At 36.5% G+C, this 18,385-nt stretch overlaps 2 protein-coding genes across 2 annotated transcripts; one reads left to right on the forward strand and one right to left on the reverse strand.

The window, feature by feature from the left end:
- Positions 1-112: 112 nt before the first annotated feature.
- pdia8 (protein disulfide isomerase family A, member 8) lies at positions 113-10,131 on the forward strand. Its single transcript, XM_081377398.1, has 13 exons — positions 113-383; positions 1,747-1,825; positions 2,739-2,856; positions 2,960-3,067; positions 3,786-3,915; positions 5,318-5,431; positions 5,519-5,644; positions 6,995-7,177; positions 8,499-8,607; positions 8,688-8,816; positions 8,912-8,991; positions 9,071-9,128; positions 9,215-10,131. The coding sequence occupies exons 1-13, from the start codon at positions 223-225 to the stop codon at positions 9,302-9,304; spliced, it is 1,485 nt and encodes a 494-aa protein (XP_081233524.1). The 5' UTR covers positions 113-222; the 3' UTR covers positions 9,305-10,131.
- A 413-nt stretch (positions 10,132-10,544) lies between these two features.
- Positions 10,545-18,012, reverse strand: csnk2b (casein kinase 2, beta polypeptide). The gene is made up of 7 exons (XM_081377399.1): positions 17,900-18,012; positions 17,249-17,329; positions 13,714-13,816; positions 12,749-12,864; positions 12,585-12,660; positions 11,772-11,961; positions 10,545-11,652 (listed from the first exon to the last, which is right to left on the reverse strand). Exons 2-7 carry the CDS (start codon positions 17,318-17,320, stop codon positions 11,562-11,564), a joined length of 648 nt encoding a protein of 215 aa, XP_081233525.1. The 5' UTR covers positions 17,321-17,329; positions 17,900-18,012; the 3' UTR covers positions 10,545-11,561.
- Positions 18,013-18,385: the final 373 nt, after the last annotated feature.

Here is an 18,385-nt window from a genome sequence, read left to right on the forward strand (position 1 = left end):
AGGAGCTTTGATTGACAGAGAAATTCACCAATGACCGTTTTACATCTCATCAGCTGGAGAATTAGTAGCCAATCATCTCCTACTTCACTGACACATTGTGTTTTCATCCCGCCCCACACTCGGGCACAGGCATATCGGTGGAAACCGCCCGGCAAAAGCGGTTTTTTTTTTAGTTCAGTTTTGGTTTCTGAATTTGGATAATTATTCTCTATTCCTTCCTTGATGGATAATTTTCTATTGCGCGGGGTTTTATGTGTGTTAGCTGTTTGTATGTTGAGCTCGTCAGCGCGAGGACGCAGTGATGTGCTCGAGCTCAGAGACGCGGACTTCGATTACCTCGCGACCGAGCAGGAGACCATGCTGGTGAAGTTTTATGCACCATGGTGAGAGAATTTACTCATACAAATATGCAATTAATAATATTTAATTGTAAAATGATTATAAGAAGAGTGCATGCTTGCATTTGCAACTCGCCGAACGATGCTGCTGTATGTGATGGCGTGAGCTGTCCATGGTGCCTACATACAGCTGACAGTTGCGATGCAAGCTCGGTTCTTATAAGAACCAGTGGCGTGGCGTGGGGAAAATTTCTGAGGAAGCCAATTAAGACACAACCTCTCTAAGCTGTGTGTTTTAAGGGGTGGGGGCAGAAAATCATACGTTACGATTTATATGTTGCTATTTGGATGAACTATTAGAGCGCCCAGCATCATCTTACCGGGACTTACGCTTGTTTCAATCCAACACTTTGTTAGATACCTAAAATATGTTGCGCATACAGCTCAACTAACGCGATTGTTATAAAGGTGTTTGAACAACAAAACACATCCTCTTGCACATATTTGACAATCGGAATATCAGATATATCCTGCTATAGCTAATACATTTGTGAAATTTTGAATAAAAAAAGGAAATAAAAGCTGATCATTCAGCGCTATTGTGCCTGCGGTGTGACAAGCAATGAAAGACGCGTCTCCATGGGAACACTAAAGTGATACTACGATCAATAACGGTCGCCTTGAAAAACTTACGTGTGAAAAGGTTGTTTGTAAGGCTTACATTTAAATGTGTCTTTGTTTTGTTTTGAGTGTATGGTCAATAAATAAAGGAATTAAAAAGATGGGCACAAAACCACAAATCTTCCGCTATTTCATTCATTCATTTATTGACGATGATAACGTGATGTGATTGGCCTGATGCCAACAAGTTCATGGCTTCCCTTGACACTGTCCTGACCAATCACAGGGGAGCAGTGTCGTGACAATAGCGTCACCTGATTGGTTAATCATTCTTTTTTTTTTCTATCAAGGGATGCCAACTCAGCCTAGCCATCATCACAGACACAGGGTGCAGTACCATGTTTTCAACGCTCATTCACCATGTCACTTTTATAGGGGCGCTGTTTTACACATCATAAAACACCCAGTAATGAATGAAGAGAGACGATGAGGAGATGACAGAAGGATTACGTAAACTGTGAAAACAAAAGTGTTTATTAAATGGCGATTATATTCTGAAAAAGTGAGGAAGCCTGGCTTCCCTTGGCCTCCGCAAGAAAACGCCACTGATAAGAACATTTGTTCATTTTCATAAAGCGTTTTAAGGTTTTAGGAAAACCCGCAGTCCTGGGATAAGTAGCACCATTCATTTATCCATTGTTCTATTACGAGTTAATCATTCAGCAGCATAATTTTTCCATAAATTCCAACAGTTTTTGATTGTTTAGCTGCTCTGTTTTGTTTTCAGGTGTGGCCACTGTAAGAAACTCGCCCCAGAGTTTGAAAGTGCCGCTACTCGACTGAAGGGAACAGTAACTTTAGCCAAGGTACACAGTTGGAGAAGGAAATTACAATATCTGGATATCTTGGCTTGGAATAGTTCAATACAAATGAGGCTGTTTTTAAAATGTGACATAATGCCAATTAACACAGATAGTAATTTAAAATTTGTGGAAACAAAAACTGTTTTCTGTTTACACTGCTCTTAAAAATGGAAGTCAGTAGGGCAAGACATTTCCTGGGATAAATGGTCAAATACACACATTTTTGAAAGTATAGTCACAAGCATTAAATCTGATTCGTGTCCAAACCTTATTTGTGTAAAGTTATTTAAAGGTATAGCGGAGGATTTTTTACTTCCGGGTGGATCACCTATACTATTGGTCCTCCTAATTGTCAGTCATTCTGGTGAATCAATCAAACTTTTCAAAAAGTGGAGAGGGCGGGTCTTATATAAATTCGGAAAGATCCTCCGCTATACCTTTAAATCTTCATTTCAACATCTGTCTTGAGTCATGACCGTCTAAAGCGCTGACTTTTCAACCAATGTGTGCAAGGATACCAGAAAGAGCAAAAGCCAGCCACACATAAAATCATCCTCCCCGTTTAGACCGCTCAATTAACACCTTTAGTGTTGAAGAATAAATAGAAGTATTTTATCAAAAATGCAAACTTCACATTTCTATCTTTAAAACCGCTGTAACATTGCTATGCTTATGCTGTATGCTTTACTATAAATGTAGTTTTTACAAAATGAGTTTGAAATTTTTGTTCTGTGGTGATGATCAAGCATTGTATTGTGTTAATAGAGCTCAACTTGATTTGAACCAGCAACATTTCTTTAATGGAAACTGATCTTATGATCCAGTGTTAAGGAGCCTCATGTGATATAATAATGTTTATAAGTAGAGATTGCATGTTCTTCAGATGGTTTAAGGATCTGTGTCATTCTTTGTTCAGGTGGACTGTACTTCTAATACAGAGACCTGTAAGCAATATGGGGTTACTGGATACCCAACACTCAAAATATTTCGGAACGGACAGGAATCATCATCGTACGATGGTCCACGCTCAGCTGGTATTTGTTTTAAGTTTTCCTGTATCATTTCAAATGATGTGTGCCATGAATGCAAATGCAACTTGGCTGGGGATGTCATAGTGGATGTATAATTTCCAAACAGATGGAATTGTGAACTATATGAAGAAACAGGCCGGGCCTGATTCTGTGCATCTGCAAAGTGAGCATGACCTGGAGAACTTTATAAACAACTTTGATGCCAGTGTAGTTGGTAAGTGCGTTTTATTGGCTTTGTTTGAACTTACTCTCAAAAAAAAAAAAAAAAAAATATTGAAGCTATATTTATATATATATAAATGCATAAATTCAGTAGATGGATGGATAGATGGGTGGATGGATGGATGGATGGAGTTGTCATTGTTTGGGGACATTGAAAAATTGTTGAATGGCTTGCTTCCCACAAATGAAAAGTTGTTATCTAAAGAAGAATGATCAGATGTTATTTTTCAACAAGATAATGCTCCTGCCCAAGTTGGCTTGAGAACAAGAAGTGGTTTGAGAACAAGTCCATTAGACTCATTTTTTGGCTTGGTTAGAGTCCAGATTTGAACCTTATAGTGAATATTTGGTCTCATATTAAACTCAAACGAACTGGGAAACATTTTTCAACTTCCTATAAAGTGTTTAAAGCCATTGACATTGAGTGGAACAACATTGACTCTTCTTCCTGTAAAAAGCATTCCTGCAAGCTGGGGAAGGCTATTCCGTGCTAAACTACTTTATCTAAAGCATTTGTGCAATTCTTGTTAATTTCCTGACCAGTCATTTGTGATTAAAATGGTTTAGACCAGTAAATATTATAACCATTTTTGGCTTGACCCTTTTTTTTTTTTCGCCCAGAGTTGTGGATGGATGGATGGATAGATGAGCATAATACATATTTTATTATTAATGTCTTGCATCGTTTCTTTTCTCTGTCCGTCTCTCAGGGTTCTTCTCAGGGACTGACAGCTCTCAACTCGCAGAGTTTCTTAAAGGAGCCAGTTTAATGAGGGAGAGTTTCCGCTTAGCCCACACCACAGACCTCCAGCTTGGAAACAAATATGGCGTCACATACGAGTAAGCAATGGGAGGAACTTCAACTGGTGGGTCGTGTCCCAAAAACTGAGGTCTGTTCTAATAGGGGGAAACAGCGGTCGGAAAACAATGATAAATGCAAATCAACTAACAATATCATTGTGAATAATAGCAAAATAGGCTTATTTATGTTCCCATCAATTTTGCTGTTGATGTCAAATTTCATAATTAGAATCAGAATCAGAATGAGCTTTATTGCCAAGTATGTTTACACACTCAAGGAATTTGTCAGGAGCTTCCAGTGCAGAAGAGGAATGACACAGTAGAAATGAAATATAACAATAATATAAGAAACAGACATTTAAATATTGATATATTAAATATAAAAAATTGCAATATAATACAGTGGTAGAAATATAGAGAAAAATATATATGTATCTGTGTGTGTGTGTGTGTGTGTGTGTGTATATATATATATATATAATGTAATTTGGGAGATACTCGCTAAATGAGACAAATGCCAACAATACAACTTAGTACATTAGGTTTGTTTGCATTAAAGATATTTACTTTTATTCAGATTTAATGATTGATCAAATTTGATATTAAACAAATAATGCTGTTCTTTTGAACTTTCTATTTATCAAAGAATCCTGAAAGAATCATGGTTTCCACTAAAATATTGAGTGCCATAACTGTTTTCAACATTGATGATAATAAGAAATGTTCTAGAGCACCAAAAATCAGCATATTAGAATGATTTTTGAAGGATCATCTAAAAATTGCTAGAGTAAATTTTAAAAAGTACATTAAAATAGAAGACATTGTAATAATATTGTTCAAATAAATGCAGCCTCTGTAAGCATAAAAATAAAATAAAAAAAAATTAAAAAAAATTAAAAACTTACCGACCTCAACTTTTATGGAGCATTACGAATGTTTATGGAGCCCCTAAAGGGACATCTCAATTATGAGTTGGGAGGACAAAATATATTTCAAAACTTTGCTTTTTCCAGGGAAACAAAAGTTTTCAGAGGGAATCCAAAGTTTCTCAAACGCAAAACATTTACAGGAGAACGAAAAATCATTGATGTAATTTTTCCGTATCCTTTTTTTCCATCACCATTTCCATTTAAGGGCTCTGTAAATGGCAGTGTAAATGAAGAAGATATTTTGACTGTCATCTTAATTTTCAGTATTACTGGATCTTTTGATATTAATCTTAATATTTGATGTTAAAGAGATTTTTGTTCACTTTGGTTCAATAAACTTTTTTGGTGCTTGTCCAAAAGTAAAATCTGGATTCTGAAGCAAAACCAGCTGAGAACCATTGTTCTGAACCAAAGCTGACAGTTAAGCTTGTTGTTCAGGATTAAAAAAAATTAAAAGATTAATATTAATTTTATTATGCACTATTAAAAATCTGTAAACACTCTCCCTGCAGGTCCGTGCTTCTGTTCCGACCCCCCAGACTGAGCAGTACGTTTGAGGAGAGTGTGGTGCACCACACAGGATCAATGTCCATCACAGGCCTGCGGCGCTTCATCAGAGACAACATGTGAGCAGACACTGATACGCCACACACTCGCACATGAGAAACACACAGAGAGCAGGTGCTGAGATGTTGATTGCTTTTGCTCTGTAGTTTTGGCCTTTGTCCTCACCTGACCAAAGAGAACAAGGATTCGTTTAAAAAGAGGGATTTGTTGACCGCCTACTATGACTTGGATTATCTTCGCAATGCCAAAGGCTCCAACTATTGGAGAAACAGGTGGGTCATTCAGAATCAGTGAGCGAATATGTTTATTACAAAGTCATAAAGTACAAATCCTGAAAAGTTGGGACATTTTGTAAAAAGTTATAATATTAAGAATCTGTGATTTGTTAATTCTCTTTACCGTTTATTTAACTGACAAAAGTGCAAAGAAAAAAATGTCCAATGTTTTCACTGGTCAAATTAAAGGAGAACTCCGGTCAATTTTAACACTGAGCTCATTTTTTTGTAAATTTGGAGTGCTGTCAATACAGAGAACAATGGCAAAAATCGGTGTTGCCTACATGTGTTATCCTCTTTTTAAAATTTGCACCCTGTTGACTTCAATGGGGCAAGTTTTAAACCTGCTTTTAGCCTCTTAACATCCTTGATGTGTCATTACAAGTGCCCAGCCATGTGAGTGATTCCTTCAGAGTGATCATGGGTGAATCTGACTGCAGTAGATGTGAAAGATATGAATAAAAATTATGTTATTTCAGCCAGCGCTCATATCTGTATTTACATCCTGTTTTCGGTCGAAGTCCATAGTAATCGATTGTCGAGTTCACACGTGTAGGTTTAGTTACCTATGATCACGCATGTGAACTCGACAATCGATTACTATGGACTTCGACCGAAAACAGGATGGTGGAAACACCCGCTACTGACATTGTCAATTTTTGTTATTTGGGGCTACCCTTGTTATTGTCTACATTTTTGGGGTAATAAATATTACACTAATGAAAATGGTGTTTCTTCTCATTCATTATTAGTAATATCAAAGGATACTTTTACTTATTTCATTAAAATTCAGACCAAATAGGAATAGCACTCATGTAAATAACAATATCCCTAACTTATTGTGAGTAGTGTAGTTCCCAGTATGTATACGGTTAGAAGATGGCTGTGTCTCATGTGAATATAAACACTTATTATAGGTTGACCATAGTGATCCAGGATAAGACAAAAATATGGTTTGGAAAATGGATTCACGATGTACTCGTTCATTTTATCATTTTTGTCCCTGAGTTCAATATGCGCAACCCCCTTTTTCCTGAGCATGTTATTGGCCAAGACTTCCCGTCCCTGGAACGAGCTTCTCGTCTATTACAATCCTCTATAATAAACAGTAGATGGCATCATAAAGCCTGTTTTTTTCACAGATGATTGCTTTTAAAATATATTATTTGGGGTTTAAACCATTTTGCCCAAATAGAAGGAAAAAATATCCGATAGAGTATCTTTAAGTTCATTTGAAAACTTTGAAAAATATTTTCTTTGTACTTTTGAGAATTTGACAAAATGTCCCCAACTTTTCTGAATTTGAGGTTGTACTTATCTGTCCTCCTCTGTCCCAACTACATTTAGAGTGCTAAAGGTGGCGTCTAAGTTCAGTTCTCAGGGCCTGTTGTATTCTGTGGCGAACCGTAATGACTTTATGGAGGAGCTTGAAGATGAGTTTGGTCTGGGTCCGTCAGATGGAGCTGAGCTGCCGGTTGTCACCATCAGGACACGAACAGGAAACAAATACACCATGCGGGAGGAGTTTACGTGAGTACAAACACTTCATTATGATTCTGGTTTAAGGTTTTAGAACCTTTTTTTTTGTTCTTAAAAGAAATTTGCATTAGTTGAGTAATTAGGTCACGCCATTGCAAGCATCAACACCCAAAACACCATATTTCATTTTCAACCGAGAAACCGAAGCGTGGAGTAATCGGATCACTTCGATATGTCATCAGTTGTTTTCTAAAAACTTTTTTTTAAAGAGTGTTATATTATATTTCTTGCATATGATTATAACTTTGTTATTAAGTCAATTAAAATTGCAATTAATTCGTTTTTTTTTTTTCTCTCAAATGCTCTTTTCTTAAAAATGCAGTGCGCTAACTTTCAACTCTTTTCCCTGCAAGGTTTTTAGAAAAAAGTTGCCAGCCAGCACCAACAATTTTGATCAAAAGAAAGAACAGAGCCTCTGCTTTTTCAATTTTTACTGTATTTTTTTTTAAGCTGAGAAAATAGTTTACAACGCGTATAAGCAATGCTTCTATCGCTTGTTTCTGCTTTTTCTTCGCCTGTGTTTTGATCCAGAGATTCTTTCAAAAGGTGTGTAATAGCGCCTACTACTGGATAACAGTGAAAACATGGATTGACGGAAAATTCTGTTTTAATGGAAAATTCAATCAGTGGTGGTGAAAGAGTTAATGTGTTCTCATAAGAGAAACAAATCAGTGTTAAACATTTAATTTTAAGTTATTACACTATTGTTCAAAAGTTTGAGTGCTTTCATTGGGATAGGATGCATTCAATTGATTAAAAGTGGCAGTAAATCATAATTTCTTATTAAATTCTATTTTAAATGCATGCTGTTCTTTTGAACTTTCTACTTCTTATCAAAGAATCCTGATGGTTTCCCTAAAAATATTAGATGTTTTCTACATTGATGATAATAATAAGAAATGTTTCTTGACCAGCAAAATCAGCATATTAGAATGATTTCTGAAGGATCATGTGACACTGAAGACTGGAGTAATGATGCTGAAAATTCAGCTTTGCTATCACAGGAATAAATGACATTTTAAAATATATTCACATAGAAAACTTTCATTGTAATATTACTGTTTTTACTGTATCTTTGATCAAATAAATGCAGCCTTTGTGAGCATATACCATTACTTATTATACTTATATATTAACATATTAATAAGACTGTTATCATAATATTGTTTAAATATAATAATATTCTTCATTTAGCTGTACCACAGTTAACATTGTGCTAACACTCCTACAGCATTTTGGTTTGTTATAGGCCTTCTAGGTCAGTGTGATTTAATTATGTCTGGTTTTAACTGTAAATATGGACCCTCCTCAGACGAGATGGCAAGTCTTTAGAGAGTTTTCTGGAAGACTATTTTGCTGGGCGACTAAAGCGCTATGTCAAATCAGAGCCTGTGCCTTCCAAAAACAACGGTCCGGTCAAGGTTAGTGAGATGTGTGTAATTAAAAGTCTTCATTTACAGTGTCACTTCCGGCAATGACTGGAGTTGATGTTTGTGGGCAGGTGGTTGTGGCGGATACGTTTGAAGAGATTGTGAATGACCAAGAGAAAGACGTGCTTATTGAGTTTTATGCTCCGTGGTGTGGCCATTGTAAAAAACTGGAGCCCAAATTTACAGAGCTTGGAGAACAGGTGAGCTTCACAGACATCAGTGTATGACTTCTGTCTCTTTCTGAATTTCTTCTGATCCTGTTTTTCTGGTTTCTATGGTCTTGTACGACTCTTAGCTGTACAGTGATCCCAATATTGTAATCGCCAAGATGGATGCAACTGCCAATGATGTCCCACAGGGCTATGACGTGCAAGGGCATGTATTCACATCTCATCCTCAAATCTTTTATATTCATTTTAGTATCCATTGTTAATTTTTTGTTATTCTTTTGCAGATTTCCTGCTATATATTTTGCCGCTGCTGGACGGAAGAATGAGCCAAAACGTTACGAGGTAGTGGCTATCACAATATGGCTATCATGTTCATATAATTGTCATTATGAACATTAATTGTTTGTATTTTGGTTGTCACCTTTCAGGGAGCCCGTGAAGTGAAGGATTTCATCAGCTTCCTGAAGCGCGAGGCGTCCAAACCTCTTGTTCTAAATGGAGTCAAGGAAGAGCTGTAAACATTAAAGAGAAAATTGATGTGTGTTGTGAATTTTTGTTCATAAAAAGTGGAGAATTCCATGGAATTCTGCTATGGATCAGCCATGCATATCAAATCAAATTAATTGGCAACATTCAAATAAATAAAAATTCTCTCTAATTCATACTGTCTTTGTGTGATAGAAAATAGAGCTGATTGCTAATTACACTAGAGTCCTGTTTTTGTTGTTATGGTCTTTGTTGCATGAGCTTTACTGCTTTATTCTTTGTTGTTTTGATCCTCAGTTCCATCTGTGCATCTACTGGTCCATCTGCATTAATTAATGCTGTTGTTTTAACATACATTAACAAAAAGACCTATATTCATGATTCATACTAATCCGATTTCATGCAATAGATGGAATGGTAATTGGTTTAAACCTCAGTTTGTGGAGTATCAGCATATGGAGCATTATTATGTTTATATAATAATGAGCCAATCATATGGAATGGCATCTTTAACCCATGCAGGGTTTCTTAATCTAGGACTAAAGTCCCTTTAAGTATCTGCTAGGACGCAATCTCATTTAGTTCAAATGACAAATTGCTATTCTAAATTCTGTTGAAATGGGTTGAAAAATTGGTTATTTAATGATTATTTGTTGACGATTTATGTAATTTGGGTGTGTATTCACAAAGTAAATGTTGTCCTGTCACTTTAGTACTTTTTCTATTATATGTATGCCTTAAGGTTAGAATGTTTGACATCTAAATGAAGCTTTCTGTTCAACAAGCTTGGTACTCCTTAATGAACAGGAAATGCGGAACAAAAGAAATTCAAGTGTTTATTAAAAGCAAAATGACTTTGGTCAGCTTTTTCTTTCATGTTTGAAACCAAAATGTGTTAATCTGAGACTTGTTGCATGAAGCTGGTTTCATTTTTAGGGTTCATCGTCATGGTAATCTATAAAACACTGCTAACCTGCTCCAGAATAAGTTTGATTCTAGGTTAGAGATTGCCACCCAAAACTGCTCCATTCAGCTGTGAGTAAATGGACATTTAATCTGGTGCGATAAAGTGAAAGTGAATAAGCACCGAGGCTATCAAGTTCCAAAAACAACCATAAAAGTAGTCCATGATTTGGGAATATATACCACATGATATTATATGGAAAAGAGCCAGGATCTTGTATACATTTTTATCGCTCCATGGAAGCCATACGATTTTAGAAATGCATTAAAGTACATGACATAAACACGTATGTAGGACTCGCACACAGCTTATAGGAAAAGACATTTATTGTGAATTCTGAACCCTGGTTCCTCAACAGCTGTAAAGAAAGAAAAAAACATTCAACAGGATCAAAAAAAATATATATCACTCACAAAAAAAATACATCCAATGCATTCAAAACTGATTTATATATTCTACTCTTATGCCTTTCTACCAGAAGAAATACTTTAAACAAGAAAAACCTGGGCCCATACCAAATAAAAAACAACAACATCCTAATTGTGGTTCTGTGATAAATCTAGTAAAAACTCTCTGAAGTCATCTTGACACTGGAGGAACTTAACAGGTTGGCGTCGTTCTGAAGAGAAGTGCAGGACTGATTGTAAAAAACAAAACCATAACACTTGTCGTCTAATTAAAACAGAGACAGTTTCCTGTTTGCGTTTGTGTCTTCCCATTCCCGGTCTTTTCTAATACATGCACTGAAAGCTTGCAGCCTGTCAACAAAGAACAGTCATAAACAATCCCAGCAATATTACTCAAACAAATCCCAAAATATACTGCCTTTTTCATGCAACAGCCATTTTAAAGTAAGCCAAATATCTGGTCGAACAGAGGAGGGGATTGAACGATGATATAACGGCGGTTTTGATGATCGATCAACCATAATATTTTATATTCAAAGTCTACCATACATTACACCATGAACTGATGAGATATCAATTCATGATGGCCTTGTAAGTGAACATTACTTTAGTAAACTAAAACAAACAGGACCAGAGAGTGAGCAGAGCCATCCTACAGGAATCTATCTTTAATTATAACTTTATTTTCTATGTGAAAGATAAGAACTGAAATTGTTTTACAAGGAAAACCCCATTTTCTGTACAGTATTTCAGAGGCAAGGTTTTCATTTCTCCCCAGAGTGTTTTATAGTCTCACTCTCTCCATATTTGAATGTTAGTCTTAGTCGAATCTAAAATTGAAGGAGAAGAGTGAAGCCATGTTGACGGACACACAACACACCCCATCCCATCCCACCCCATCCCGCCCTGCTCAGGTTCTTAGCGGATCGCTTTGACGGGACTCTTGAAGCTGGAGGCTGCCTGCAGCTGTAGCTGGTAAGCCATTGGATGAATCTTGAAACCATAAAGCCTGCAAGAGGAGAATGACAGTACTGAGAAACTATGATGAAAATGAACCATTTTTTGCGATATCAGACAATCAATTTAGGCAAAGCAGCAAGTGGCTGCCATATAAAAGGTAGGACAAACCTGGGCACAAACTGGTTGGCGGGCCTCTTTGGCCGGTACTCGGGATGCACCATGAACAGCATGTGGGGGAAGCCAGTGCCAAAATAAGCTCCGTCGGTGTGATGGTGCCTGGACGACTTTGGCGTGTACACATCCATACACTTAGGGCAGTAGAGCTTCACCATGGCCTCACCAGGTATGTCAGAGAGCCCTGGATAGAGAAGAACACAGACGGACAGATGCTAGATTCACTCACTGAATGTCAAAATGACATGGAATCAAGGAAAAAAAAAAAAAAAAAGTAGGGCAAAAACAGATTTTGTCTATAAGGAATTCAGATTGAGGATAGGTCACGTTTCAGAAGCAACAAAATGCATTACTTTTTAATAAGGAAGCACCAATAAAGATTCTTTTCAGCCGATAATAATTACAAGTTTCTAATGTTGAACGGCCGATGTCGACCTGATCTCTCTTTTTTTAAATACTGTTGTTTGGTTAAGCAATACTATCAATATTACTATTATAGGCATTTTAAGTTCTATTTTATCCACCAATTATATCTAAATACGCAATATTAAGGATTTTTCCTTATTTATAATTAATTGCACTCCCTGCTTTTTTAATTGGTTGAACAATGGCAATATAAGCTGCTTTTTTGCAGTGTTGCCATGACTGCTTATTGTATGGTGTATCTGGGGTTCAAATGGTACATTCTTCTAAAGCATGAAAACTGGGCTGGTGTACCTTTCAAGTGAAATCAGCTAATACTGGAAAAAAATTATAATAATAATCACAAATCACAATAATCCCAAGTAAATGGGGTCAGTCACCCACCAATAGGCAGCATTGGCTGATTCTCACAGTAAACACGAGGACAATAGCCAAAGTCTCCCTGCTGATACTTCTCCAGCTGCAAGAGAAAACAAGCACATCGTCATTCATATAAAGCCGAAAAAATAAATTGTGTCTTCCTCTAATGAAATGATAACACTACGTACCATCTGGGCAATGCCACGGTTAGTGAGGATATAGCGCGCATGGATCAGTCCATAGAGCATCTCAGCAGCCTGCTCAATCAGGTCACTCTGGTTGGGGTTATCCTCCAGCTCCTCATCTGACACACATAATAACACCTCCATAACACGAATAGGAAATCACAATGTCTCAAGTTGGCATGAGACAAAATTATTTTTTTTCTTGTGCTGTATTTCCAAGTGAAACAGCTCAAACTAAATAACTGCTGCCGTGGTTTCACGTGAATGACAGATTGCTGGAGGAATTATTGACGTTAATGGGCTTGATTAAAGATTATGAGAACACATTATTTGTTCATTTTAAATAACTATAACACACAGATAAATCATCTATAATAAATACTGAATAAATACTGATTTCATGGTGACTAAAATAGATGGGGAAATGCAGGTCATCTCTAGTATGATTTAGAGGGTTTCAAACGCATTCATGATTTATCTGGATCATATTCAGATCAAGCAGAACATTTTTGCTTTAGGTAGACAATTAATAAAAGTAATTTTCCAAGATTCATGGATCAAAGCAGTTCATGGATTTGGATTAATCTTGTCTAAAACTAAATTTTGAATGTGCCTGGTTGGTTGTATGTATAGCGTAAAGTCCAGCACATGGTTGCACGAAAAGTTAAAGTTGCAATGTAAAGGAAGCAGCGACAGATCCATTCTTCCGTATTGTGATGTACAATTACAAAAAAGTAACAAAAATGTAGGGCAGTGACTTCAATCCAACAGTTGTTTATTAGATGGATGAAGATTTGAATGTGTAATTGCAGTTAATTGTAAAAAAAGGGGGTGGGGGCAGAGTTTAATTGGACTAAATGGAGAAGTCCGGCATGTGTCACCAGAGGGAAGGCTGACATCTCACTGGAAGATCGAATTTATAAATTACGAGCCCAAAGTGGGTTTGTGTCAAAAACTAAATCACTGACCAGGTTCCAGATCCAGGATCATGTCAAGGGCTTGTCTGTAATGGGGGACTTGCTCATTGAGCCCCGTAAGATTAAACTTGTCCTGAATGTAGTCCTCATCTACCTGTATGGAGTGAAGAGAGATATACATTATTCCAACAAATATGAAGATAATAGCAGGTTCATCTATTGTTCTCAAAAATGACAGATTACATCTACTTTAATTTTATGAGTGATTCAGAGACAGTTTACGAGGGTTTTCTATGTCAGGGGTTTAGGGCCCTCCAGGGGGCCGCAAAGGAGTAGTGGCTTTCGCACCGGGTAGTTCTAGGAACTAGCCACCATGGAGGTCCCCGAGAACTACATAGGGTCATTTCCCTGGTTGCGTTCGCACGAGCAGTAGGAACTTCACTTACGTCCTGATGCAGGGCTTTTATTTTCACAGAGCTAAGAACACCAGAGCCTGAGCACACAGTGCTCCCATTCTTCATCTTCATTCGTTTACCATCTGTTTAACAGTCCTATTTAATTCTTTGTTGGATAGAACTGTTAACCCTTTTAAACCGGCTGTGTCGTCGCCGACACAAACCAGCAAGCTGTATTCATTTTACCGTAACTCTAAAACCATTCAATTTGCCCCTGACAGTAGACAACGTGCGCTTTTCAGCAATATGCGGCTTATTACGGTAATTTCATACTTTCCGTCAACAAATGAACACAGCTTTCTGGCAAAGCGGGAAGGAAGGATTTGAACAGAGAGATACGAAGCGTGGCAGGTTAGAGTGTTTCGGATTGCATAAAATAATAAAAGAAACGAACAAACACATGACAAAAGAAGTGGTAGACAGCAGAAGAGGGGATTGGGATGATTTTTAATTCAACTTGGCAGGCGGATGGCCGTTACTCTTTCACATATCTTAGCATGTGGTGTGTGCATGTGTGCCTATGTACGCATGCATCTGTATATGTGAGTGCATTTATGAAGTGTCCTGAAAACTGTGCAACCAAATGTCACAATAAATTCTTGTATATATGTATTATAGTTCATTTTGAAACTTCAAAGTGTTAGTTTCTTTCGTTCATGATATTTCTGTTTTTTTTCTAAATAAAAAAAGTACATTTTTTCTCGTTTTTTTTATTTTTTGTCTATTTAAATTCTATTTACAAACTCACCACACACAGTAATGGTCAATAACTAATTTGTTGAAAGCTATTTTTCATCTGAAAACGATGACGTCTTGCATCTCAGTCCATCTATCGCTGTTTTCCACGTTCGTGAATCGTGGAGTTAGTTTGTAGATATGTATGTAAACTGTGTTCACATGGCGGGTTTGGTGTTTCGTATGACATGCGTTCGGCCAATCAAAATACATTTACAATACAGTGTTTCCCCTAGGTTTACAGGTTTTGGGGGGGGGGGGGGTTGGTTGGTTTGTTTGGGGAAAATTGACACAGACACTATCTATCTATCTATCTATCTATCTATCTATCTATCTATCTATCTATCTATCTATCTATCTATCTATCTATCTGTCACATAAATTGTCTGGGAGGGTAATGGTTTGTAAAAGTTAAAAAATGTTAACATAAGATATATTAACATAACATAACATATTTAAATCTTTTTAAAATTGACTTTTGCAAATAACCTTTGTTAAATTTATAGAAGTATTTGTTAATATTAATGGACCAGAGCTTAAATAGTTTTATTTTTTAACTACCAACTAAAAAAAGATTTATAAATACTAACAAATATATTGGTCATTCATTGTTCGTTAATGTTAGTTAATACATATATATGACAAACAAATTTCAAAAGGGCTTTTTTATGAGAAGTTTTTATTTCTATGATGCATTTATTGGAGAGAATAATCCTGTCAGACGCACCACTGCTGTGAACGCGCGTTCACGTAAACACAATTTAAACAATGTATTATTCAATGCATTACTTCTATATAATTATATATTAAATTGTTCAAGCAAGTGGTAAAATATTTAACCATGTACTTATATTAAAATCTTTTGTATTTAAATTTTAATACAATAAATCTTGCATGTCACAAAGAACTTGTTTTTCCACCTCCACGAATGAGACGAGTGTTGTTCATTATGTCGCCTTGTTGAGGTAAATTGTAGTTTTCCTTGCTTTAACTCAGTCTTAAAGTGAAAAAAGTAGTAATTAATTAAATAAATTTATGGTGAGATTACTACATTTTATTTAATTAATCGCACTTATGGTGAAATTACTACATTTTCAGGTCAATCGGTGTTCATTTTGATCACGAAACATGCGCTGTCACTTTAATTCAGCGTTTGCAGCACAGCAGAAATAGACTCGGTGCGGAAACGATCTCTGCACTGCTGTATACGCACCGCAACTGGAACGGATCGATCATCGACGGACTGCATCCGCGTGCAGTGTACGGGAAAAAAATACTCACCGCAAACGAAATATATGTGAACCGGGCGTTAGACTTGGAGCAGGAGAGCTACTCCGGCTGCTACTCGCAGTAGAGCGAGTGTTGCCATCTTCAGTTCAGCGACATATTTCCCGCCGCGCGCTCTCTGTCCGCTAGTGCTCAACTGTATGTGACGCAAGTGTTTGTTTGTGTGTGAGTGTGCGCACGTGCGCACTCATTGGGATAATTGTAAACGCGCAAACACAGACAGAAAAGACATGCCATCGTGGAAATAAGATAAATAACATATTACTTAAGGGCCATGTAGTTTTTTTTTTATATAAAATAACAAATTGTAATCTGGCGCTATAAAGAAAATCAAATCAAATTTACTTGACCTCCAAGGGGGGGCGGGGGGAGCCGTTAGGAGGGCGGGGCGCCCCCCTTATATAATGGTAGGGGAAACACTGCAATAGTTCCTATTGTGCGGGGTTAGAACCTACTCTGAAGTAGAAGATAATTTAGTCCCCCAAAAAGGTGTCCTAGAACTAAAATCATTCCCAGTTCCTGCAGTGCAAACACACCAAAAAACGAGTACTCCAGCTAATAGTTACAGAACAACGAAAACGCTCCTCCAGTGCGAAAACCCCTAGTGACAGGGGGTCTGTGGAAAGTCTAGAGAAAAACTATAATAAATAGATTAAAAAGATTAAAATAAGTAGCCTAAACTAGATAAATTCATAAAAAAATTATGATAATAAAATATTAGTTATTACCCTTAAATAGATTAAACAAAAACAGATTAATTTAAATACATTAGATTAAAATTAAAGAAATACATAGAGAGTAGGAATAAAATATAATCATATAACTTGACAAAGCAATTTCAGCAATTTTATACTATTTATTTTTCAGTGTATAAATCGGGCATTTATAAAGATGCCTTTTTAATTTGAGGTTGGGGTCTGGGAAAGCTTGACTTGTACTTGGTCCTTTAAATTATTTCTACACACATTATTACAACTTCCATTGTCATCTCAAGAGGGCGGTGCTCGTGTCTGATAAGATTTCAACCCTGTAGCTTATTTTTAATCAATATTTACGCTCCCTGGTATGCCTTTTAATAGCTATTATACAAAAAAGAAACGAATACAAACCTCACAGAAGAACTCGTTTCCCCGTAGACCACAAAACCAAGAAATCCACGACACTTCCTCTGAGCTACTCATGTTGGGAAACTGTAGACGAGATGAGAGCAATATTAAGCGAATAAAATAACAGATACAAAGACTATTACTGCCTAAAAAGGGTCATTTTCTAATGATGATATACAATAAAAATGAGTTCTAATGCTGCGTTAATAAGTTTAACGCAAGTACAGGTTTATAACAAATTGACTGTTTTCACGTAAACAATTGACTGGACTGGCCTGACGCACGCTAACATAGCCTGCTGCTTAGGTTTTTAATATTATCGCCGAGTCAATAAAATACATATGGACATTTTTTTTAATCCGCAGTCTAAAAACATTGGTGCGTTAAAATGACGCGTTTGTATCTTGTCAAATGTCCATTTTGTAGTTTGTGTACTCAGCTAACGCAAGATGAGCTTAGCATGCCGCTGCTAGCTAACACTTAAAACTAGGCCGCAGCAAATTAACCGACTGCCCCTAAACATTTGTCAAACAAATATTGTCCTAACACGTAAAACTAGCAACGAAATCGCATGAATAACTGAAAACCACACAAATATCGCAACTACTACATATTTCTGTCCATTACATTGATTAAAGCGCCTATTCGTGTTACCTCAAGGATCTCCCGGGGTCGATGTTAGCCGCAGCGATACAACTGCACGCTGATTGGTGGCTTCTGCTCTAAGGCACGTGATCATGGGGCGGGTCACTTCCGCTCTCTCAATCCTGATCTAGTAGGAATTGTAGTCTTTATAATCTGAGTTTTTCCACATTCCATGTTTTGAATTTTAGAATAAACCAAGTATTCATTTTATATTATGGCTATAATCAAATATTGACGTAATCAAATAATATTGCAAAACTGGCATTTAAAATTTATGTTAAAATATGCAAATATATTCTTAATTCTCCTTAATCCTCCTGGAATGCGGCAAAACATTTACTCAATGCATTTACTTTATAGAAAAATGTGTTCATTTTAATTTAGGTGTAAATATACACACACATATTATATATATATATATATATATATATAAATATATATAGTAAATCAATGAAATGACAATGGACATGGTAAGCAAAAAGAAAGAAAAATTAC

This window comes from Scardinius erythrophthalmus (assembly GCF_964197995.2).
Source record: "Scardinius erythrophthalmus genome assembly, chromosome: 10".
Classification (NCBI taxonomy): Eukaryota; Metazoa; Chordata; class Actinopteri; order Cypriniformes; family Leuciscidae; genus Scardinius; species Scardinius erythrophthalmus.

Excerpts from the sequence above, each read along its gene's own strand:
- csnk2b (XM_081377399.1), bottom strand. The coding sequence starts at position 17,320 with ATGAGTAGCTCAGAGGAAGTGTCGTGGATTTCTTGGTTTTGTGGTCTA. Across the intron at positions 12,865-13,713 it reads GATCCTGGATCTGGAACCTG|ATGAGGAGCTGGAGGATAAC; the intron begins GTCAGTGATTTA and ends TATGTGTGTCAG. Across the intron at positions 11,962-12,584 it reads TCAGCCAATGCTGCCTATTG|GGCTCTCTGACATACCTGGT; the intron begins GTGGGTGACTGA and ends TTCTCTATCCAG.
- pdia8 (XM_081377398.1), top strand. The coding sequence starts at position 223 with ATGGATAATTTTCTATTGCGCGGGGTTTTATGTGTGTTAGCTGTTTGT. Across the intron at positions 3,068-3,785 it reads CTTTGATGCCAGTGTAGTTG|GGTTCTTCTCAGGGACTGAC; the intron begins GTAAGTGCGTTT and ends TCCGTCTCTCAG. Across the intron at positions 9,129-9,214 it reads ATGAGCCAAAACGTTACGAG|GGAGCCCGTGAAGTGAAGGA; the intron begins GTAGTGGCTATC and ends GTCACCTTTCAG.